The following is a 25,646-nucleotide window of genomic DNA, read 5'->3' as shown; positions in this document are numbered from 1 at the left end:
AAAAATTATGTGCTATATATATCACGGTAGAAAATAAATATATAACAGACAAATAATTAAATATACAATAATTTTTTATATTTAACATTTTTTAATCAAACATTAAAAAAGATTAATGAAAAATAAAATTAAAAATATTTCAAATAAATATAATGATATTTTTAAATATTTACCTGTGTCGACAATTTACTTGCAATATGATCAACAAAATTAAGTCGATTTAAATCGTTATTCATCTCTCTTGCAGCAACAATGGACTTTTTTCTCTTAATATATTACTATTACTCCTCCTGCTCCCAAGACAGCCATGGCAGGGGATAAATAGCCATGTAGAAGTCGATTAAAATTGAAACCCAGCCTTCCTTTAAAGTCAATTCAAATCGACTTTTTCATAAAACCAAAATCAATTTCAATCGACTTTTGTATTGTGGCGAAACTTGAACTAAAGTTGATTTGAATTGACTTCTATATACCTACAAATATGGTTTGAATCGACTTCTGTAAGAGCACAGTGGACTTGAACGAAAGTCAATTTGAATCGATTTCTATGCATGTACAAATACAGTTTGAATCGACTTTTGTAAGAGAGAGCATCGGTGCAGTGAGCTTGAACCAAAGTCGATTTAAATCAACTTTTATGTACCAGCAAAAACGGTTTTAATTGACTTTCATTCAAGTTTTATTTTAAAAGAAAATTTATTTGAATTATCTTATTTAAAATTGATATCAGGACATTTATGTAATTTTTTTTATAATAGGATATTTATGTAATTTTATTTTATTTTTCATTTATTATTGTAAAAAACCCCAATAATGACGATGGAAAAGTGTCTATAAAAAGATTGGGAGGAACAAAAATTGAAAAGGAAAGTAAAAGAGAAAGGGTTATGCTTATGGGTTGGGTTTGAAGGAAGCCCAAGTTGGATGAGTGAAAGGGAAGTGGGCTTAGGCTTGTTTACAGAGCTAAGTGGAAAGTGAGAGGAGGGAGAGAGAGAGAGAGAGAGAGAGTGTGTGTGTGTGAGAGAGAGAGAGAGAGAGAGGTGAAGCATAAGCGAGACATTGGATCGAATCGAAGATGGGTGGAGGAATGGAAGCGAACAAGAACAAGTTCATCGAGGATTGGGGCACTGCCAGAGAGAATCTCGAGTTCAATTTCCGATGGACTCGCCGCAACCTCGCACTTGTTGGTATCTTCGGTATCGCCATTCCTGTCCTCGTCTACAAGGGCATCGTCAGAGAATTCGTGAGTTCATTTTATTTCCTTTTCCATAATCCGCTTCTTCCTATTCCTTCATAGCCCAGCTATAAAAACCCCTATTTCAATTCTAGGGCTAAGGCAAATCGCTGTATTAGCAGTTTCCCCCTTTTTCGACATTGCACACACCAAATTTTCATTTATAATATTCATTTTACAATTCTGTTAACAAACGATTTCAAAGCAAACCGTTGTAAATCGTGCATTCCGATCGAACTAATTTCTTCATTTTTTTTTTGTTTCGTGTGGCTGTGATGAAAAGATGAAATATGATGTTCCATTATTGGGTATGGCTAAGGTCTGCTAAGCTTACGAGAATTTCCAGAATTAATTTGCTTGGCTGAAGTTATTTCTGTTCTCTAGCAATTTGCAAATTATAATTGATTTACTCACTTGCTCTGGAGCAGGGCTTTTATTAGTTATTATAGCTTTGGGAATAGGATGAGTTTGATTTTCATATATTGAACTAGAATTTGTGCCAGGATGCTCAATTACGAGAATTTTCATGGCCGACCTCAACTCACCTAGTGAGATAAATCTTGGTTATTGTTGTTGTTGTTGATGATGATGATGTTGTAGCTATTCTACTAGCTCATATCTGTGCTTTGATTCAGTGCTTGGATGAGAATTGTCCATGCCTTGGATTAATTTTCTTCCTTCTTTCTGTGATAATAAGATTTCAATTAAAGTTGAATTTTCAGTTTTTGAATAAGTAAACGTGCATTTCAATCTCAACAAGGTGAGAATGCATGTTTAAAGAGGCGGATAGTAATTCTGTGTTTACTTGAATTATCGGTTGCAATATCTCAATTGTGATGTTGAAGTTTGAGATGAATAATGGATGCCAAAAAAGCCGTTTACAAATCCTGCAATCAGTAGTGCTAGATTGATTTTTGTTTTGTCCTCATCATGTCAAATGTTGCTTAACTGTTGAACTCTGATCTTCCTGAATGGTTTCATGCTTGCTCTACTTGTCTATTACTAAATTACTTTGGGCTCACTATGGTTCTCAAAACTTTTCTTTTTACTTATATTTTTGAATTTTGTTTCTTTTAGTGTGCATAATTGCATATGAATGGTTTTCTTTGAACTTGACCATATGATTTTCTTACGGTTACAGCATATGCAAGATGAAGATGCCGGTCGACCGTATAGGAAGTTCATGTGAGAGTATGCAAGGTGCTTTGTAATAATTGGGGTTTATGAAAGTTAGACCTTAAGATGAACCTACAAACGTGCTTTTTTATTAACTTGCAAAGGCTTGCTTGTTTTAAGTGCTGTAGACCTATCAAACTACCTTGTGTTCAGCTGTCTTCATTGAGATTTGCGTTACCTTGTTAACTTGTTACCGTATCTCAAGATCAATAATATTTGTCCGAAAACCGCTTGGCCTTGAGAAAATGTTAGAAAAAAATCCTGAACAGGAAAAGACCTCAAACTAACCATGAATCGAATAAAACATCAAATAACGTGATGAATGTAGACACTAGACATTGTGTATAAGTGGCTGGTTAGTTTGTTTCAGTGTGGTAAAGGGTTTCCATATTTTGTTACCTACATAAAAGGACTTGGATTCAGGGGAGATTTTAAGGAGTTATTACAGATTTAATTGAATATTTGAAAAATGAGTTAAAATTTTGTAGCTAAATTAATGAGGTAAGTTCTTGTGTGATTACTGTTTATTGAATAAAAGGTTTGTTAAATTGTTATGCAATTATACAAACAAGTTGGAATATTAATTCGATTCATTAGAGTTATTTGCTTGGCATAGCCAACAACTTGGAGCTAATGGATTATTGTGTAGAATTTGACGTAAAAAAGAGCGTGTATGAAAAAGTGGTCTCTTTACTTATGCGCTCTAGGCAAGACAAAGACAAGTTTTAATATGATTGGAGCAATATTTGATTGTAACAATTTCAGAGCGCAGGTCTTAGTGAATTAGCACATAAATATGAATATAAAATAAGAAAAGAATATGGTTTGATAATTTCGTACATTTTGAGAATAACAGTAACAATATTAGGATTGTTGGAGGGTTGTTGGGTGGATGATTTGGAAAAGATAGCAATCCATAACAGCAAGAATAACTGACCGAATTTGAATCGCTCAAGGGAATCTTACCAACAAGATCTCAACTGCTCTGGTGAATACACAGAGAGAGTGAGACACTTCCACTCCTGCACACACCAAATTCACTAAATTAAAACATAAGATATTAATTTTGTATTGAGTTTATACACTATGAATTAAAAGTATTATTAAAATAAGCAGGTATTTATCAACAACATTATATATAAACTAATTTTCTTACTTTACAAGTCCCCTCATCTTAAAAAACAACAATATATATATATATAAATTTAGAAAAATCAGATGCATTTTCCTTGTGCCTAAGAATGAAAGAAGCATCAAATTATGATTTTGTTTTTAATATATTTTACGGATAAATTAAATGCGAATATATTAATAAGCAGTTCTCAAGCCACGTAAAAGGTGCGTCTCCCTTCCCCACCCCACCCCACCGCACGTAAAAGGTGCCTCTCTCCCTCTCCTTCCCCTCCCCACGTAAAAGTAAAAGGTAACTTTCTTCGCTAACTGCACTTACTGATCCTCCAATTTCAATCATCTCACTTTCATGTTCATATATTTTTACGTTTATGGTTGCTTTATCGCTTTTTTATGCTGCGATTGCCTGTTGTTTTTCACCATGTTAGTGTTCGATCATCGTCGTTATTGTTATTATAAAGCTTTTCTGTCTGCGTTGATCAACTTCCTAGTCTTCAGCCCCGCTGTTAGGCTTTTTCTGTGGTGAATAAACCTATAGAGGGAAACGTGGTTGAATCTTAATATGATTATTTGAATGCCTTTCTGTTTGAATCTCAATATGATTCTTTGAATATCTCTCATCTAATGCTTACGTCCACTGAAATAGAACAACTGAAACATTTTGTCTTTCCCTTGCTTTCTTCGTTGGATTGTTATGTTTTTTTTTTTTCACCTAGCATCAACGGTTAGTTATGTTTTTGAAAGTTTATGTTTATGTGTATGGATATGGCTGTGACTTTTGTTTTTGTGCCGTCAGATGGCTGATGGCGATGAGGCCGATAAGAACATTGGGATGTGGAAAATCAAGACATTGATCAAATCTCTTGAGGCTGCCAGAGGAAATGGGACCAGCATGATTTCCCTTATAATGCCCCCACGTGATCAAATATCTCGTGTTAACAAGATGCTCGGGGATGAGTTTGGAACTGCATCAAACATCAAAAGCAGGGTGAATCGACAGTCCGTGCTTGGTGCAATCACTTCTGCTCAGCAGCGGCTCAAGCTTTACAACAAGGTTCCTCCCAACGGGCTTGTTTTGTACACTGGCACAATCGTCACTGCAGATGGGAAGGAAAAGAAGGTGACTTTTGATTTTGAGCCTTACAGACCTATCAATGCGTCTCTTTATCTCTGTGACAATAAGTTCCACACTGAAGCATTGAATGAGCTCCTGGAGTCTGATGACAAGTTTGGATTCATTATCATGGATGGCAATGGTACTCTTTTTGGGACCTTGAGTGGTAATACAAGAGAGGTTCTTCATAAATTTACTGTTGATCTCCCAAAGAAACACGGGAGAGGAGGCCAATCAGCTCTACGGTTTGCCCGTCTTCGTATGGAGAAACGTCATAACTATGTGAGAAAGACCGCAGAGCTTGCTACCCAGTTTTATATCAATCCTTCTACCAGCCAACCCAATGTTGCTGGCTTAATACTCGCTGGTTCTGCTGATTTCAAAACTCAGCTTAGTCAGTCAGACATGTTTGATCCTCGGCTTCAGGCAAAAGTGCTTAATGTTGTTGATGTTTCCTATGGAGGGGAAGACGGCTTTAATCAGGCTATCAAACTCTGTGCCGAAATTCTGTCCAATGTGAAGCTTATCCAGGAGCAACGATTGATTGGAAAATACTTTGAGGAGATCAGCCAGGATACCGGAAAGTATGCTTTTGGGGTTGATGATACACTAAAAGCTCTGGAGATGGGGGCTGTTGAGACGCTTATTGTATGGGAAAATCTTGATATGAATAGGTATGTGTTGAAAAATAGTGTTACTGGTGAGATTGTTATTAAGCATCTTAAAAAGGAACAGGAGGCCAACCAAGACAACTTTCGGGATCCTGCAACCTCTGCTGCTTATGAGGTTCAAGAAAAGATGTCTCTGCTGGAGTGGTTTGCAAACGAATACAAACGGTTTGGCTGCACTCTTGAGTTCATCACCGACAGATCACAAGAAGGTTCACAGTTTTGCAAAGGTTTTGACGGGATAGGCGGGATCCTGCGCTACCAGCTTGACATGCGATCATTTGATGAATTCTCTGATGATGAAGAGGTAAATGATGATTCTGAATAGCAATCAACAAAATACTTCCTGCTGCTGGTGCAGGAAAGAGGGATCGAAATGCCTGCTCCAGCACAGGAGGTGGTTGCACTTGCTGCTGCTGCTCCTCATCTGTCTGTCGTGTTGCATTATGGAAGGTTTGCTTGTGAACCAAGGTTCAATTTTACTACCCTTTTCTCTGTATTTGTTTGTTTTTGTTAGAAATTACCGAATACTAACTACAGTAAGCTTGAAATTGTAGTTTAAAATTAAAGCGAGTTTATTTTAGCTTCATGTTCAAATGTTTTTTCAGATGCTTTGCTACGAGGTATCCTCTTGTTCTTCTATTTTTCACTCCTTGGCGCCACCAATTTCTGCAATTTTTCTGGGAACAACATCTGGTGAGATTTTGGCATATCCTCTTATATTTAAGACTTTATTTTTAATTCTTCTTACTTCATTTGCTTTTAAGTATTCCCCTAAACAGTGCTGCTTTTTGTCTTTTAGCTCCCCCGCTGTTTACTTGCAACCAGAAAGGCAACAACAAAAAATGCTTCCCGAACAAACGCCAACCTTGCGTCAATGAAGGTCAGTCCTCATCAATGAGAGCTTATATATGTATCTCAATTGTGATGTTGAAGTTTGAGATGAATAACGGATGGCAAATAAGCCGTCTACAGATCCTGCAATCAGCAGTGCTAGATTGATTTTTGCTTTGTCCTCATCATGTCAAATGTTGCTTAACTGTTGAACTCTGATCTTCCTGAATGGTTTCATGCTTGCTCTACTTGTCTCTTACTAAATTACTTTGGGCTCAATCTGGTTCTCAAAATTTTTCTTTTCACTTTTATTTTTGAGCTTTGTTACTTTTAGTGTGTATAATTGCATATGAATGGTTTTCTTTGCACTTGACCATATGATTTTCTTACGGTTACAGCATATGCAAGATGAAGATGCCGGTTGACCGCATAGGATGTTCATGTGAGAGTATGCAAGGTGATTTGTAATAATTGGGGTTTATGAAAGTTAGAACTTACGATGAAGCTACGAACGTGCTATTTTGTTAACTTGCAAAGGCTTGTTTGTTTTAAGTATCGTACACCTATCAAACTACCTTATGTTCAGCTGTCTTCGTTGAGATACCTCAAGGTCAATAATATTTTTCTTTAAAACAAATATTTTTTAAAATTTCAATTGTAAACGAAATGTAGTTTTCTTTTTTATTTACATAAAATTAACCTCATTATCACATTTTTTATTTTTGTTTTTAAAAGTAGTTCAGACAATTTTTTTTATGTTTTTAACAGTTAGTTCGTCACTGAATATAGTTAAAATTAAGTAATTTTGTTTAATTTTTCTTTACTTTACTTACTTTAATTTTTCATTATTTTTTCTTTTCAAATAACATTAAACATGTTTTCAACTTAAAGCGATTAATTCATTTAAAAAATAAAAACTAACAATAGCTATTAACCGTTAAAAGAAACACTTTTATACTGATAGGATAGGTTGTATTTCGTTTTCTTCATGTGCTGCACAAACTAGTTAAAGAGTAACTGAGAAATGAAGAAAAAACTAGATTCTTCTCTATATAAAAAGCAAATCTAAACACGCGTTTACAGAGAGGCCATTTTTTTTATGACTAGTTTTGCCATGAAATAATAAATTTTTCATAATGTCTATCAAATAATTTTTGGGGACTACATGAAACCTATAAGATTAAGTAATGATGTGGACTGTTTATCTGATTTTTTGGTGTATCCTCAGCATTTGTTATTTCCAAAGATGCATTCAAGGGACAAGTCACCTAAAAATATATTGAATAAATAACCTAAGCACTGTAAATGGTCTGATTCAACTTAATTAATCAGCCAGGATATCTGATTTTATTTGTTAATAATGGTAACAGTATCAAGATTTTGATAATTTAGTTTTTGAGAAACATAATTGAAAATTAAAATTACTTAATTTGATCTTATTATTTTGTATCTTATTAATATGATTTGGAAAACTTGTCTCCAGAAATCATAGGAATACTGAAGAGCATTAATGTAGATTGACTTTCAAATGATTTTAACACTGTTGTGATTTCTTCTGCATTATGCAAGCAATAGCAATGGGAATGGCAAAGGATCAATCAAACCATTCCATTCATCAATATAAGCTTTTACTTGTGTTTCCATTTAAATTTTTTTAACTGTTTTAACAAATATGTACAACTATTTAGTGATTTCTCGATTATTTGCTATCATATCTTATACAAACTAGTAGTCTATTAAAATTAATTCAAGTCGCAATCATTTGCATAACATATTTTATTCAAATTACTACCTTTCAAAATCAATTCAAATACTAATTATTTGTAATCATATATTATTCAGATTTGTTGCCTTTTAAATTTAGTGTTTTAAACGCAATATTTTTATGTAACCATTTTCAAATTTTGAAATTTACATTAAATATATTCTTCTACACTAAACGTATATCTTAATTAACAAGACTAATTCCTTTTAAATAAATAGATCAAACCAAAGTACATGTAATCTTCTTCTTTTTTTATCGACATTTTTATTTTTATTATAAATCGATTCGTAATTACTATGATAAAAATATTCGGCAACCTATCAATTGTATCAAAATATATACATGCATATTATATATTTAACATATAGTCTAAATATATACTAGGAATTTAATTAATGAACGATAATGAAATAAATTACTGAAATAAATAAAAATATACAAATTGTTTGTTAATAAAATATTTTAATAATTATTTAAAAATATCTCATTATACTTATGAATAATGAATTAAAGAGAAAAACGATGTTAATATCTGTCTTTTCTCCTATCCTACACAATTTTTTTTTATTCCGTATAACAATATGACACTCGCATATCATACAATTATATGAATCCAAAAAATTAAATTAATGTTAACAAACAAGGAATATCAAGTAAATTTTTATTATGGTATATTTGGAAGAGCTTATGAAAAATTTACAAAATAATTTATACCTCATAATTTTTTAAAACTTATATCAATAAATTGTATATATGGTTAAAATTATTATAAATTTTTTTATAAAATAAAAATTTATTAAATAAATACGCAACCAAAAGTGATAAAAATTTATTAAATAATTTATTATAAATTATTTTGTATGTGTGATCTGTTTTGTTAGTCATGCGAGGAACCAATCATGGATTTAAAATATCGCTCAGCCCATAGGAATCTAATCCAAACGAGTGTATAGTTTAGGTGTGATGGTGTTAACCATTTATTATTTTATATATTATTTACATATATTTAATTTTAATTGATAGAATTAAACCAATTAATTAAAATTAATAAAATATTATTAACCTCACGATTTGTGTTGAGACAACTAAAATCTAGTTTTTATTTGTGTTATAAAAGTAATAATTACTCAATAGATACATAGTGATTTAATTAATTAATTAATTATATCAAGTGTATAATAAGCGATGCAATTAGTATTTACGATCAAAATGTATAATGTAACATTAAAACAAAATCAAATCTGAATGATATACAAATTTTTATATAAACAGATTCATTATCATGTCTAAATTTTCCTATTTTCAAATTTATTCATCAATAGCATTGGAAACCAAATACTAATGTACTAGTGGATAGGTAGTAGCTGTCGATGCTTAGCCAAGACGAAGAGAAGTTTCAATGGCCAAGTACAAGATCTTATTAATTGCTATTGCATTGCTTATCAATGTAAACAGGATTTACAACGACGAGAGCAAGAAGGAAAAACTATATAACCTTATAGCTATAGTCATCCCAGTTATTTTATATTGGCTGAAAGGAATTTCGCAGATTATAGGAATCATCGTGAATCAGTCTTCTGTTTCTACGACATCAACGTCAAAGCCTAGCCCGCGCTTTCAATTTTCGAGGAGCTCACACTCTGTACCATGGAATTTGATTTTATTCATTCTGTTCTACATTGTTTTGGTATACTCCCAACGAAAGATTCATGAATAGTTAAATGTATACAAATATGCTAATTGAGTGAGAAATGCCCTCCAAAAGTGTTACCACAACCATATTTATAGTTATTATCTTTATGATTATTTCAGTTAATGATCATAATATTGCATATATAATTTTAGCCTACAGTCATATTACAAAAATTAAAATTAATGTTATAAAAAGATATTTTAAAAATAAAATAATATTAAAATATAAAAAGTTGGAACTAAAAATCATAATATAAAATTATTATATGATATTATATGTTATTATATATTATTATTTATGATATAAGTTGAAAACATGTTTAATGTTATTTGAAAAGAAAAAATAATGAAAAATTAAAGTAAGTAAAGTAAAGAAAAATTAAACAAAATTACTTAATTTTAACTATATTCAGTGACGAACTAACTGTTAAAAACATAAAAAAAATTGTCTGAACTACTTTTAAAAACAAAAATAAAAAATGTGATAATGAGGTTAATTTTATGTAAATAAAAAAGAAAACTACATTTCGTTTACAATTGAAATTTTAAAAAATATTTGTTTTAAAGAAAAATATTATTGACCTTGAGGTATCTCAACGAAGACAGCTGAACATAAGGTAGTTTGATAGGTGTACGATACTTAAAACAAACAAGCCTTTGCAAGTTAACAAAATAGCACGTTCGTAGCTTCATCGTAAGTTCTAACTTTCATAAACCCCAATTATTACAAATCACCTTGCATACTCTCACATGAACATCCTATGCGGTCAACCGGCATCTTCATCTTGCATATGCTGTAACCGTAAGAAAATCATATGGTCAAGTGCAAAGAAAACCATTCATATGCAATTATACACACTAAAAGTAACAAAGCTCAAAAATAAAAGTGAAAAGAAAAATTTTGAGAACCAGATTGAGCCCAAAGTAATTTAGTAAGAGACAAGTAGAGCAAGCATGAAACCATTCAGGAAGATCAGAGTTCAACAGTTAAGCAACATTTGACATGATGAGGACAAAGCAAAAATCAATCTAGCACTGCTGATTGCAGGATCTGTAGACGGCTTATTTGCCATCCGTTATTCATCTCAAACTTCAACATCACAATTGAGATACATATATAAGCTCTCATTGATGAGGACTGACCTTCATTGACGCAAGGTTGGCGTTTGTTCGGGAAGCATTTTTTGTTGTTGCCTTTCTGGTTGCAAGTAAACAGCGGGGGAGCTAAAAGACAAAAAGCAGCACTGTTTAGGGGAATACTTAAAAGCAAATGAAGTAAGAAGAATTAAAAATAAAGTCTTAAATATAAGAGGATATGCCAAAATCTCACCAGATGTTGTTCCCAGAAAAATTGCAGAAATTGGTGGCGCCAAGGAGTGAAAAATAGAAGAACAAGAGGATACCTCGTAGCAAAGCATCTGAAAAAACATTTGAACATGAAGCTAAAATAAACTCGCTTTAATTTTAAACTACAATTTCAAGCTTACTGTAGTTAGTATTCGGTAATTTCTAACAAAAACAAACAAATACAGAGAAAAGGGTAGTAAAATTGAACCTTGGTTCACAAGCAAACCTTCCATAATGCAACACGACAGACAGATGAGGAGCAGCAGCAGCAAGTGCAACCACCTCCTGTGCTGGAGCAGGCATTTCGATCCCTCTTTCCTGCACCAGCAGCAGGAAGTATTTTGTTGATTGCTATTCAGAATCATCATTTACCTCTTCATCATCAGAGAATTCATCAAATGATCGCATGTCAAGCTGGTAGCGCAGGATCCCGCCTATCCCGTCAAAACCTTTGCAAAACTGTGAACCTTCTTGTGATCTGTCGGTGATGAACTCAAGAGTGCAGCCAAACCGTTTGTATTCGTTTGCAAACCACTCCAGCAGAGACATCTTTTCTTGAACCTCATAAGCAGCAGAGGTTGCAGGATCCCGAAAGTTGTCTTGGTTGGCCTCCTGTTCCTTTTTAAGATGCTTAATAACAATCTCACCAGTAACACTATTTTTCAACACATACCTATTCATATCAAGATTTTCCCATACAATAAGCGTCTCAACAGCCCCCATCTCCAGAGCTTTTAGTGTATCATCAACCCCAAAAGCATACTTTCCGGTATCCTGGCTGATCTCCTCAAAGTATTTTCCAATCAATCGTTGCTCCTGGATAAGCTTCACATTGGACAGAATTTCGGCACAGAGTTTGATAGCCTGATTAAAGCCGTCTTCCCCTCCATAGGAAACATCAACAACATTAAGCACTTTTGCCTGAAGCCGAGGATCAAACATGTCTGACTGACTAAGCTGAGTTTTGAAATCAGCAGAACCAGCGAGTATTAAGCCAGCAACATTGGGTTGGCTGGTAGAAGGATTGATATAAAACTGGGTAGCAAGCTCTGCGGTCTTTCTCACATAGTTATGACGTTTCTCCATACGAAGACGGGCAAACCGTAGAGCTGATTGGCCTCCTCTCCCGTGTTTCTTTGGGAGATCAACAGTAAATTTATGAAGAACCTCTCTTGTATTACCACTCAAGGTCCCAAAAAGAGTACCATTGCCATCCATGATAATGAATCCAAACTTGTCATCAGACTCCAGGAGCTCATTCAATGCTTCAGTGTGGAACTTATTGTCACAGAGATAAAGAGACGCATTGATAGGTCTGTAAGGCTCAAAATCAAAAGTCACCTTCTTTTCCTTCCCATCTGCAGTGACGATTGTGCCAGTGTACAAAACAAGCCCGTTGGGAGGAACCTTGTTGTAAAGCTTGAGCCGCTGCTGAGCAGAAGTGATTGCACCAAGCACGGACTGTCGATTCACCCTGCTTTTGATGTTTGATGCAGTTCCAAACTCATCCCCGAGCATCTTGTTAACACGAGATATTTGATCACGTGGGGGCATTATAAGGGAAATCATGCTGGTCCCATTTCCTCTGGCAGCCTCAAGAGATTTGATCAATGTCTTGATTTTCCACATCCCAATGTTCTTATCGGCCTCATCGCCATCAGCCATCTGACGGCACAAAAACAAAAGTCACAGCCATATCCATACACATAAACATAAACTTTCAAAAACATAACTAACCGTTGATGCTAGGTGAAAAAAAAAAAACATAACAATCCAACGAAGAAAGCAAGGGAAAGACAAAATGTTTCAGTTGTTCTATTTCAGTGGACGTAAGCATTAGATGAGAGATATTCAAAGAATCATATTGAGATTCAAACAGAAAGGCATTCAAATAATCATATTAAGATTCAACCACGTTTCCCTCTATAGGTTTATTCACCACAGAAAAAGCCTAACAGCGGGGCTGAAGACTAGGAAGTTGATCAACGCAGACAGAAAAGCTTTATAATAACAATAACGACGATGATCGAACACTAACATGGTGAAAAACAACAGGCAATCGCAGCATAAAAAAGCGATAAAGCAACCATAAACGTAAAAATATATGAACATGAAAGTGAGATGATTGAAATTGGAGGATCAGTAAGTGCAGTTAGCGAAGAAAGTTACCTTTTACTTTTACGTGGGGAGGGGAAGGAGAGGGAGAGAGGCACCTTTTACGTGCGGTGGGGTGGGGTGGGGAAGGGAGACGCACCTTTTACGTGGCTTGAGAACTGCTTATTAATATATTCGCATTTAATTTATCCGTAAAATATATTAAAAACAAAATCATAATTTGATGCTTCTTTCATTCTTAGGCACAAGGAAAATGCATCTGATTTTTCTAAATTTATATATATATATATTGTTGTTTTTTAAGATGAGGGGACTTGTAAAGTAAGAAAATTAGTTTATATATAATGTTGTTGATAAATACCTGCTTATTTTAATAATACTTTTAATTCATAGTGTATAAACTCAATACAAAATTAATATCTTATGTTTTAATTTAGTGAATTTGGTGTGTGCAGGAGTGGAAGTGTCTCACTCTCTCTGTGTATTCACCAGAGCAGTTGAGATCTTGTTGGTAAGATTCCCTTGAGCGATTCAAATTCGGTCAGTTATTCTTGCTGTTATGGATTGCTATCTTTTCCAAATCATCCACCCAACAACCCTCCAACAATCCTAATATTGTTACTGTTATTCTCAAAATGTACGAAATTATCAAACCATATTCTTTTCTTATTTTATATTCATATTTATGTGCTAATTCACTAAGACCTGCGCTCTGAAATTGTTACAATCAAATATTGCTCCAATCATATTAAAACTTGTCTTTGTCTTGCCTAGAGCGCATAAGTAAAGAGACCACTTTTTCATACACGCTCTTTTTTACGTCAAATTCTACACAATAATCCATTAGCTCCAAGTTGTTGGCTATGCCAAGCAAATAACTCTAATGAATCGAATTAATATTCCAACTTGTTTGTATAATTGCATAACAATTTAACAAACCTTTTATTCAATAAACAGTAATCACACAAGAACTTACCTCATTAATTTAGCTACAAAATTTTAACTCATTTTTCAAATATTCAATTAAATCTGTAATAACTCCTTAAAATCTCCCCTGAATCCAAGAATCTAAAATTCAAATAAACCTCCTGCTTTGAATCTGAAACCACCAAGGTTAAATTCTTCGTACATGCTCCCCATCAAAAAAATAAACTGTGGAATACAGTAATGTGTATAAAAATAGGCAGCAAACAACGCCCAAGAAAACAATCTAAAACAGAGCTAGCGCAATTTTCTTTTCCCCTTGTTCAAGAATCAAGTAAAATTCTACTGCTATAAGACAAATTTACTTTACCACCATTTTCAGATGGTATGGTGAGAGATGACGATAAGATTAGGTAAGAGAAGTTCAAAGGGTATAGAATAAGCTGCATTAATTTATCCAGAGATTACTAACAAAATACCATAAATGGAGTGAAACCATTAATTCATTTACCATTGAAACTAACATTCATTTCAAGTACAAAAATAACATCGGAATATATGCTCTTCACTCCTCTTTCTTCTCTTCATCATCCTCTTCTCCGTCGTCACCTGCATCATCATCATCACCATCATCCTCTTCCTCTTCTTTCTGTATATCGTCTTGATGCTCTGACTCTTCGTCATCTCCTTCATCGAAGAAACCCCTCAAATCCGGTTCAGAGGGCACTTCTGTTGGTCGCACAATGTTTCTGAAGTCAACCGGAGGATATTGAGTTTCGACGGGAATCTGTATTGGAAGTGGGAAGGTAAGCTGAGGAGCTCTGTTCTCTCCTTCATCGTTGGGGGGTGTTTGTGTATTCTCCCCCATTTCTCTTTCGTAAACATCCTCTATGTTTTCGTTTTCTCTCCGGTTGGGCGGTGCCATTGTTTTAGTTGAAATTGCATGAATGCATGAATCAGGTAACATTTGAAGCCTTCGTAAAGTTTGATTGCATGTTAAAATGAAGATGAAGAACGCATGTATCCAGAACATGCAAGCTGTACGTCCGTTGGTTGGAAACGAGAAAACCAGTGTTTGACTGCATGAAAACCTTTCTCCTGTGTTTTGGACTGCTGATGAATATTCAAAATCTTTCTTAATAAAGTGTATTAACACCAAATTTTTAAAAATATTTATTATATTAAAAATATAAAAAATAAAATACTTAGCAATATGTTTTCATTTTCACTTTAGAATCAACTCCGAAAGTTAATACTAATATTTTTTATATATATCAATATCTGCTAATGCTTACGGAGAACGTGAAATATATCATCGTTGGTGAATACTTTTCGCTATTTTTATTTGTTTTTAAGCAGTGAAAATTACCTCGAAAATAATTATTAATAACAAAAAAGAGGGAAAATTCTAAAAATTATTCTTATGTATGATTCATGTGCACCTTTACTTTATTATTAAAACAGTTGATATAATTTTTAGACATTTTAATTTGTGACTTTATTATAGTTTTGTCACAATCCTTATAAAAGGGACGAAAAACACTACATCGTGATCCCACAATGCTCCTAACATAATGAAATTAATAGAGACATATGTACTTTATCATCTATTTAATATTTGTAAAGAAATTGTGATCAAGTTCACAGCTTGAAAAGTACAAAATTTAAATAATTCATTGACCAATAAAAAATTGCAACAATAAACTTAAACCTCAAATTAAATAGCTATACATAGTACCTAATTGTATGATTCTTATATATTAGCTCTCGTCTCAAACTTCATGAAATTATCTTCGTTTCATTTTTTTATATCAGGTTCATTATTTTGAATATAAAAAATTAAACTCATAAATTATATATAAAGATAAAGAAAGTGCAACTTTTTAAATTTAATTTATACATGTATATGAACATGACAAAGATTCAAAAGTGTATGAAATGTGTAATGTTGCTGTAAGTTTGGGTTTGACCCGTCGTTCCTTTTCCTTGTGCATTCCAATCCCTTTTTTTCAAATCAAGTGGGCCTTCCCAAAAATTTTATTCTCCTTTTTTCACATTTTAATGATAACTATAACAACAAAGATTTATTTCGCTGCTTTTTTTCAATTATTCCTTTGAATATTTCTAACTATAACCTTTTATTATAGTATCAAAATTGTAGAAAATTTATTATTCTTTTTTCACATTTTAATGATAACTATAGCAATGAAAATTTGTTACATTATTTCTTTTTCAATTATTCCTTCGAATATTTCTAACATAACCTTTTCTTATAGTATCAAAATTATAAAAAAATTATTCGCCTTTTTTCACATTTTAATGATAACTATAGCAACGAAGATTTGTTGCGCTACTTGCTTTTCAATTATTCCTTTGAATATTTCTAAGCCATAAAAGTGGCTTTTTCACAACAATTTTTCACTTAAAATCACTTTTGATTGGCTTTCAATTTTTTCTCTTCTTAATAGCTTCACGCTGCTTCCATCTCCGATAGACCATATGTGCACAGTGACAAGTAACGTACATGGAATGATTACGAACAACACCTGAATACATATAAAAACAAAAATAGCAAAGAGGAGAGATGAGAGAGAAAAATTATATTTTTAATTTATTTTTGATAAAAATAAATAGATTTACTAAAATATCTTTTTGGTCTATCTAATTAAAAATAAAGGTGCCATATAATGTCATTTGGGCTTGATATTAGCCTTGTAATTATGTAATATTTTTTTATGAATTAAAATAAATTGTTATTTTATTTTTTAATAAAAAATGAGCTAATTTATAATTTAGAAAAGTGTATAAATAAATTTAATAATTAATTTAAATGATCTATCTGTTTAAACTTAAATATCTGCAATTGATTAATGTGAATTAAAGCGTAAATTTTAACTCAAGAACTTATGTTAAGAAAAAATAAGGATTAGTACTTACCTAGTCTCTTGTCGTTCAGTAATTGTGTAATCCCAATTTCTTTGTCAAGAGTTATGATTTGAAAAGTAATTTATAGAAGAAAGTGTGGTCTATTACTTGTTAAAAAAAATAATTCAAAACTCGAGTACCATAATTTTTATTCTAAAAGTTATGTTTTTAATAAATAAGGCTAAAACTTTATTATAATGTTATAATTTTATATAATTTCGTTTAGATAATTTTTATTAACATTTGATATTAGAGTATAAATCAGATTATTGAAAATTAAAATTTGAATTTAAACATGATTATATGATTTAAATAATAAATTTAATTAGATATTGATTTATTAACATAATTATTGGATGCACGATTAAGTAGCTCAATTTGAAATTCACAATTGTTAAAGTTTTTAAGGGGTTTATCTTTCCAAAGGTAATATGCTAAAAAAAAATACAACTTTATTATTGTAAAATCATAGACATAAAATATTTACTATTGCAAGATTCCTAAATATGAAAAATAACTTGTGAATCTAACGAGAATTAATAAATAAAAATTGAAATTTATCTTAATTTAATAAAATTTATTTGAAAGTCAAATAATTTGTGTGTCTAAATTTTATCTTGGTATAAATTTTAAAACTAAGTGCATATATAGTAGGATTATTGAAACTCTTCGTCTTCTGTTGTTCTTTGTTGATGTGCATGTGGTGGCATACGATTGTTAGCGGAAGCAGGGTACTAACGTTGTTTGGGCATTAGCGTTGGAAGTAGAAACCTCAGCTAGCAGGGAGCTCTGTTTTGTCTTTCGTCAACACATGATTTATTTCCTCAAGTTCCATTAACACCTCTAATAACAACGTTTGGTGGTGATCCTCCATTTGGCTATATATATATATTATCATGTTTTCAGCGGTTAAAAAAGGTCTTACAACATTGTAAAAACAAATTTCTCATGTTTTTGTTTGTATGATTTAATGTTATAATACACAACTGTTGACAAGACAATTGATAAAAGAATTTGAATCAAATGCTTTAATTTTTGGAGTCTGAATCAAATATATTTAACAATTTCTTACTTAATTCGAGTCAGAATAAATGGGTGGAATTAAAAAATGTATTTAACAAGTTGATAATAATTTAGAAATGATTGTTGGAAACCGTTTTATATTGGAAATGAAGTAAATTAGTGGCGCAGGAAATGATAGAGCATAGACTCATGAAAGTGGAAGATGCAATAAGTTAGTGGGGAACGTTTCTCAAAGTTGCTTCTTCTATCAATATATCACACTCACGAATATATCCACCACTTTGCTCTCATTCACCGATCCATCACTAAGTCACTAACAATATAATTCTCCTTTAAGTCAATCTCAACAGGTAAGGTAATGCTATATTACCTATGGATAATTGTAAATTCATTTGTTCCCCAATTATGGATACCCACAAGGGTACGAGACATGTACATGGTCATTTTTTATCCATTTATTGGCTATAACATCTGAACATCACGGGTGGGATGATAAGACAATAAATATTGATAAAATAATATCATAATTTTAGAAAATGTTTTCTTTAACATTAAAATTAGATAATATAAATTGTTTCTTTTAAGATAATATATACAATAATACATATTATGTCAATTAATTTTTTAATGTATATTGTTAGTTTATTTCCACACTCGCCTACAAGCTCCACCATACATATAAGACACTCACAATTTTGTTAAAATATTTGTTAACGAATATTCATACATGTTTGTGCCCATTCCTTGCCATAACCTATTACAGGGTTACAGTGAGGCAGAGAGCCCACATGCACAGGAAATCTATTGTTTTATAAATGGCTTCTTTTGGACGTAAATCCAAGCCCATACCGTTCTTCTAATTGTTCAATTCAGCACAATGATGAAGAACTTTCCCTACTACACTAAAAACCAACCTCAACTTTGTAGTTTTTTACCACACATCTTCAACTTCCTTGGACCCTTGACTCGTTTTGTAGCCTTCCAATTCCACCCCTTCCTTATTCAACTTTGTTATTTTGTGATTCTTTCCCTTTTTGGTTACCTGGGTCTTAAGCTCTCAAAGCCAAGAACCCCTGTTAGGCCCAATGACTTCGACCTGTTTTACACCTCTGTTTCTGCTTCCACTGTTTCAAGCATGGTAGCCGTAGAAATGGAGGTTTTCTCCAACTCCCAACTGATTCTCCTCACCATTCTCATGTTAGTTGGTGGGGAAGTCTTTACTTCCATGCTAGGCCTTGTGTTAACTAGGTATACATTTACCCAAAATATTCATCATGACAAAAACGAAGTTTGCACTAGTACCTTTTCATCGACAAAGGAGTCCACAAATAATGCCACCAATCAAATTGAGCTTGGTTTAGTTTCTATTCCTCAGTTAGAATCAGAAAACCACCTGCATAGTGATATAGACAGGCTTAAGTATAACTCTCTTAGGTATCTAATACATGTAGTTTTAGGTTACCTGATGGTGGTCCAATTTGTTGGTACTAGTTTGGTCTCTTTGTACCTAATTTTCATAGCGAGTGCGAGAGAAGTGCTGAGAAGCAAAGGCATTAAAATACTAACATTTAGTTTGTTTACCGTAGTGTCTACTTTTGCTAGTTGTGGCTTTGTGCCCACCAATGAGAACATGATAGTTTTCAAGAAGAATTCGGGGATTCTACTCCTTATTCTGCCACACATATTTCTTGGTAACACCCTTTATGCACCGTGTTTGAGGCTTGTGATAATGGTTCTGAAAAAGGTTACCAAAAGAGAGGAATTCTCGTACTTGTTGGACAATTTTAAGGACATGGGCTATGATCACTTGTTGTCTGGTCTTCATTGTTGCCTCCTAGTTGCTACTGTGTTGGGTTTTAATCTGATACAATTAGTGATGTTGTGCTGCATGGAGTGGAACACCAAGAATATGGAGGGTCTAAGTCTCTATGAGAAACTGGTTGCGTCTTTGTTTCAAGTATCAAATGCAAGACATGCTGGTGAATCGGTTTTTGATCTCTCCGCCATCTCTTCAGCCATATTGGTGCTCTTCGTTGTCATGATGTAAGTTACTATGTTTTATATATGTCTGCATCATTCCCCCTTCCCCTCTCTCTCTTGCAAGCAACTAAGGCCATCAATGCCATTATAGTAATAATTCAAGTCAATTAATCATGAAAAATATTCATTTCCAATAACTCAGTTACTTAGTAATTACTACAATTTTTTGCAATGTCCATATGAAAAATGCTTTTAAATCACTATTTTTTTACCAAGGAATTATATATTCCTATTTCCTATAAAAAAGTATTTTTACCAAAAACAGAATCAAAGTATTATCTCTGAAAAGAGTTATTTTTTTAAAAAAATTTATTAAACAAGCAAAAAGAAGATATGATTTGAATCTCGAGATTGTAGTATAATTTTACAATTTCTTTTCAAGAAAATTATTCAACTAGCTAGCAAAAAGAATTAATTTGGAATAACATATTGCATTTTAGTGGCGATGAGTATTTGTTTTAGTTATAATTTAGTGTTTTAAAAGGTTACTTTTAATTATTTCTTGTAGCTTTTCTTTCGTTATACATATTTTTTAAAATTTCAAAATTTTTATATGTTTTAATTGAAAACATCAATCTTTTATTTTTTATTAATTATATAATAATTTTTTTTAGTTTATAAAACTTTAAAATGATTTTATAATATACTTTTAATTTGTTTAAGTTTATTTTAATTTAATATCAATAAAACATTCTTATAGTGCAAAACAAAGGTGGCTAACAATTCTACAAGTATGAATTCTGAGTTGACATCAATAACTTGCTTGATCGAAATGCAACAAAGTTAAGTGATCCTAGCTGTAACTTTCCGCAATACGTACATATGCTGATCACTGGCAGGGCCCTCAAACAAAATTTAGATAATCTCATATATGATTTTTAATTAATTTTTTTCACATTCATTTTTGTTTACATTTACTTTTTATCTTATTCTTTTGATTTTATTCTCTATTCATTTTTATTTTTCATCAGTTATTTCAACTCTATTCATTTATATATTCATTTTTATGCTTTCACTTGACACTTTATTTTTTTGGAAAAAAAAGAGGGATATTTTATATCATTTTTTTGCAACAAATACATTTGCATATCAGTAGACGTCACCAAGCTCTTCTAGCTATCACTCCTTTGGTACTGTCCCATATTTCATGATGGTGGGCATTATATATAGCCTTGTAAATATGCCGTCCCAAATATTTAGGCTTCCTTTATTTCTCCAATTCCAATCTGGTATATGCACGGGCTCCACGCTATAGTTTAGAATAAAATTGACTTTTCGTATTTTCCAATAATCCAAACGTACCCTTACTTTGATAAATCACGGTAACATCTCTCTTGCAAACACACAAACAAGCAGTTAGTTCTCTTGCATGAAACGAAAATTGGAATATGAGTCTTTGCATATATTCTGCCTTCCCACTTATGTGGAACTGGAATATATGAATAGATTTGACAATTCGATCAGAAAAGGAATTCTGAGATATGATTGACTGCCCCCACACTGATTTCATATATAATAGGATTAAAATTTGTGAATGGAAGCAATGATAGGAATATCATAAAATATCTTGAATTTCTTATTTTTTGGGGGGAAAATTTAAAAAATGTTATCCATCATGATACAACTTTATGAAATCCAACACTTGCTTGATAATAATTTGTTTTTCAGGAATCAAATCAACTGTCTAGGGATGAACATGGCATCTGTTATAGACACAATCAATTAGTCATGATAAATTTGTGGAGACCTTTTTTTGTATCATCATATTTTAATTTTATTTCTCTAACAGGTACCTCCCACCATACACTACATTTTTACCTGTAAGGGACCACAAAAATGATGTCAAGAGAGACCAAAAAAGTCTAGTGGAGTGTCTTGTATTCTCTCAACTCTCTTACTTGGTTATTTTCATTATTCTGATTTGCATCACTGAGAGCAAAAGCTTAAAAGAGGATCCCCTCAACTTTAATGTGTTGAACATCACCCTAGAAGTTATCAGGCAAGGAATTACTCTCTTTCTCTGGATTATCTTTGTCGACGAATACTCTTAATTAATTATTAAAAACTATTCTTTTACATTTTTCTGTTATATTCTTTACAGAAAGGTTGATACGTGCAAAAACATACTTACACACATAAGGTCTTCTAAATATGCAGAGATATAAAGGAATTAATATTAATTCTTGCATAAGAATCGAAACAGTATAACTTTTACGCTGAAAAAGGGCCCTGAGAAAAATAAAGCATATATATATATATATAATGTTAATTAATATATATTGCTTCAATTATGTTACTTAATTATATGCAAACTATATTAACTACGAAAGCATTCTGACAAATTATGCAGTGCGTATGGGAACGTAGGGTTCTCAACGGGATACAGCTGCGCAAGGCAATTGAAACCCGAAGCTATGTGCAAGGATTCATGGGTTGGATTTTCCGGTAGGTGGAGTTCTGAAGGCAAGTTCATCCTTATCTTGGTCATGTTCTTTGGGAGGCTCAAGAACTTCAACATGAAAGGTGGCAAAGCGTGGCACCTCTCCTAGCATATATAACGTTAACAACAAGAATTAATATTTCTCTCTACTAAGTTTGTGTATGTGTATGATATGGATAAGATAGTTCTAGAACTTTTACCATTAATTAGTCCATCTTTTTTTCTTGTCATCGGGTCACTCTATGTTTAGCATGTAATTACGATAGTGAATTTTTGTCAGTTTGACTACTCTCTTGGGTGTCCCACCACTTCACTATCTGAACAGATGTTGTGTATTACCTGTGGCAAGCATCACTATGATTAGTATTCCCACTTCATCTTGAATGTATTCATTTAGATAAGTAGCGATGAAGTTCTGGTTAAGAATGATCTTATGTCGGCAATTGGTTATCATAAGGTTTTAAGATAATCTCAGATAATATAGATATATGTGATATCATGTGTATTTTTCTGTTTTTCTTTTTTAATTTTCAACGATTGTTAATATAAATTTATAATTTATTTCACAGTATAAATTTTTTTACTAATAAATTGTTAGAGTTGTTTTATGAAAAACAATTAAAAATTTTAACATTTAACTTATAAAAAATTATTCTAAACAAGATTTAGAAGATTAGTTTTGAATATTTTTTATCTTTAATTTTTTAAATAGTCTATATTTACAAAAATAATTTTAATATTTTTTAGTTATTTAACATGTTTTAACAAATTATACAGTTAATTTTATTAAATAATTCTAATTTAATAATATATATATATGTTATAATTCTTTTTACTAACTTATCAAATATCACTACTAGAAAAGCGCTTAATACAGACGGATTTTACCCCGTCTGTAAAATTCGTCTGTATTTAGCATGCCTTTTGGCGCCAAACGTTATAGACAGCAATTACAGATGGATTTTTCCGTCTGTAATTTGAAAACAGGACGAAATATTATAGCGGGAAATTACAGACATATTTTTCCGTCTGTAAATATGGCGGTTTTAGCCGACCTTTCAGGTGGCACATTACAGACGAATTTTTTCGTCTGTAAATGGGATTGACGCATTTACAGATGGAAAAATCCGTCTGTAATGTGCCTCCTGAAACGCACCGTTTCATTAAACCCATTACAGACAGATTTTTCCGTCTGTAATGACTGAAACCCATTAAAATCGCGTCTCCTCTTCCCCTCCCCCATTATCAGAACCCTCTCTCTCTCTAAGAGCTCAGTGTTTTGGCCATTGCGAGTTATTAGAGCAACCATTTGAAAGTTTTTTTTCATCATTGTATTCCTGGTACGATACTCTAACTTTTAATCGGTTTAGTTTTTTAATTTTTTATGTTTTTTAGAGACTTAAAATTTCTAAGATAGAGTTGTAGGATTGGAGATTGTATGACTAGGGGGAAGGGCGTAGAGGTCCTTCTCCGAACCTGATTATTGTGTGCTGTGGGATTATTTGTGTTTGTGGAGTTTGTAGAATATGCATGTTGCGGAGTTACAAGGGGATGTGCTCTAGAACGGTTTAGGATTGTGATGTGTTTGTGTTTGATGTATCGAATAATTTATTGTTATATAATTTATTAGTTGATTTTAGGTGAAATTTTCATTTTTGTAAAAAAATAGTAAACAAATGTAAGGAAATTAACATGTATTAGGGGAGATTCTGCCAAAATTTATATTAAAATTTTCTGTAATGTATTTTAGAAGGTTGATACCACATTGTATATTTGTATTAGGTTTATATAGTTCTTGAGGAAGATGTTTCTCAGAAATCGTCAGTGGATGTATGATAGGTTGCACTCAAGTCGGGGGGAATAAAACCTGAATTCTTTGAGGGTGTAGAGGAATTTATACGCGTCTGTTATAATTCGCAGCAATTCATCACCAATCAGGTCGTTAGGTGTCCATGTTCTAAGTGCAAGTGTAGAAAGTTTTTGGATATTGATTCAATTAGATATGATTTGTATAAGTTTGGATTTAAACATGATTATTGGATATGGATTGAGCATGGGGAAGAAGTTAATTTAGAAAATCAAGTAGGTAATTCAAATATATTACAATCAGGTGGTCATGTAAGTAATGTAAGTTGGGAAGAAAGCAATAGTCGTTATCAAGAAATGGAGAGGCTGCAAAGTTTTATAATGTTTTAGAAGCAGCAAACAAGCCTTTATGGGATGGGTGTGTGCATTCAGAGTTATCTTTAGCAATATGCAAATGCAGCAGATGCATGCTTATTTTGAGCTCATGAGAGCAAGCAGCTCCACACCTCTTCCTCCTCCTCCACCAGCTCCAGCACCACCGGTTTTCACCTCCATGCATCATTCCTCTACTGACTCCTCTTCTACTGATGATGATGCTCCTTCGGATTCTGACCATATAGATTATTCCTGATGAAAACTTGTATTTTATTTTTAAATGTATTTATTTAGATACTTTTTTTTCTTCCTTTGTAACAACATTTAAATTTTATATTTTATAAATCATTTTGGAATGTTTAGATGCCGAATCTATAGTTTCTATTTTGTTTATAAATTGTGATAATCAAGAACAGCAGGAAATAACTATCTATACAAATAAAAAAATATCAATTATAGTAAAATATATCCGACAGATTACAGACGGATTTTTCCATCTGTAATTTATAGATAAATTTTTTCGTCTGTGAATTACAGACGGATTTTCCCGTCTGTGATTTACAGACGGATTTTACCGTCTATAACTTATAGACGGATTCTACCGTCTGTAACGTACAGACGGATTCTACTGTCTGTAACTTACAGACGGATTTTTTCGTCTGTAACTTATAGACGGATTTTTCGTCTGTAATTATTTACCAACGAGGATATTACAGACAGTTTATATCTGTCTGTAAATCCGTCTGTAATAGAAAAAATTGTCTGTAATGCTCTAAAAATTCGTCTATAAATCCGTCTGTATAAACAGACTTTTTAGTAGTGTATTACTTATAAATTATAAGCTTTTAACTAATTTTATTAGATTGAGCCTTCATATACTAATAGTAATAATCTTTGTTTTGAACTTCCCTTAACTGCGCGCCAAACAAATTAAACTATTTTTTAATAGTATTTGAAAACCTTAACTCGATTCGAATTAGTTGGTAAAGAAAGTAAAGTAATTAAATTGTATACTGTACAAGTCATTTAATAATAAC

At 32.3% G+C, this 25,646-nt stretch overlaps 3 protein-coding genes across 6 annotated transcripts; 2 read left to right on the top strand and 1 right to left on the bottom strand.

The window, feature by feature from the left end:
- The first annotated feature begins 867 nt into the window (after positions 1-867).
- Positions 868-6,866, top strand: LOC113867334 (eukaryotic peptide chain release factor subunit 1-3-like). 4 transcript variants are annotated; one of them, XM_027502595.1, is made up of 7 exons: positions 988-1,243; positions 1,518-1,542; positions 2,376-2,434; positions 4,338-5,794; positions 5,932-6,019; positions 6,126-6,206; positions 6,556-6,786. In XM_027502595.1, the coding sequence occupies exon 4, from the start codon at positions 4,338-4,340 to the stop codon at positions 5,649-5,651; it is 1,314 nt and encodes a 437-aa protein (XP_027358396.1). In that variant the 5' UTR covers positions 988-1,243; positions 1,518-1,542; positions 2,376-2,434; the 3' UTR covers positions 5,652-5,794; positions 5,932-6,019; positions 6,126-6,206; positions 6,556-6,786. The 4 variants fall into 4 exon arrangements, with proteins under 4 accessions (XP_027358395.1, XP_027358394.1, XP_027358397.1 ...); XM_027502593.1 differs by lacking the exons at positions 1,518-1,542; positions 2,376-2,434 and having other exon boundaries at positions 950-1,243; positions 6,556-6,866; XM_027502594.1 differs by lacking the exons at positions 1,518-1,542; positions 2,376-2,434 and having other exon boundaries at positions 868-1,243; positions 4,338-6,019; positions 6,556-6,799.
- A 4,446-nt stretch (positions 6,867-11,312) lies between these two features.
- LOC113867842 (eukaryotic peptide chain release factor subunit 1-3-like) lies at positions 11,313-12,626 on the bottom strand. The gene has a single exon (XM_027503339.1). The coding sequence runs from the start codon at positions 12,624-12,626 to the stop codon at positions 11,313-11,315; it is 1,314 nt and encodes a 437-aa protein (XP_027359140.1).
- Positions 12,627-18,828: 6,202 nt separating this feature from the next.
- Positions 18,829-22,537, top strand: LOC113868064 (sodium transporter HKT1-like). Its single transcript, XM_027503625.1, has 3 exons — positions 18,829-19,991; positions 21,778-21,987; positions 22,339-22,537. The coding sequence occupies exons 1-3, from the start codon at positions 18,829-18,831 to the stop codon at positions 22,535-22,537; spliced, it is 1,572 nt and encodes a 523-aa protein (XP_027359426.1).
- Positions 22,538-25,646: the final 3,109 nt, after the last annotated feature.

Source organism: Abrus precatorius, unplaced genomic scaffold (genome assembly GCF_003935025.1).
Source record: "Abrus precatorius isolate BTA unplaced genomic scaffold, Abrus_2018 Scaffold5, whole genome shotgun sequence".
NCBI lineage: Eukaryota > Viridiplantae > Streptophyta > Magnoliopsida > Fabales > Fabaceae > Abrus > Abrus precatorius.
Note: the sequence above shows the minus strand (reverse complement) of the source record. Positions and strands in the feature narration are given on the sequence as shown.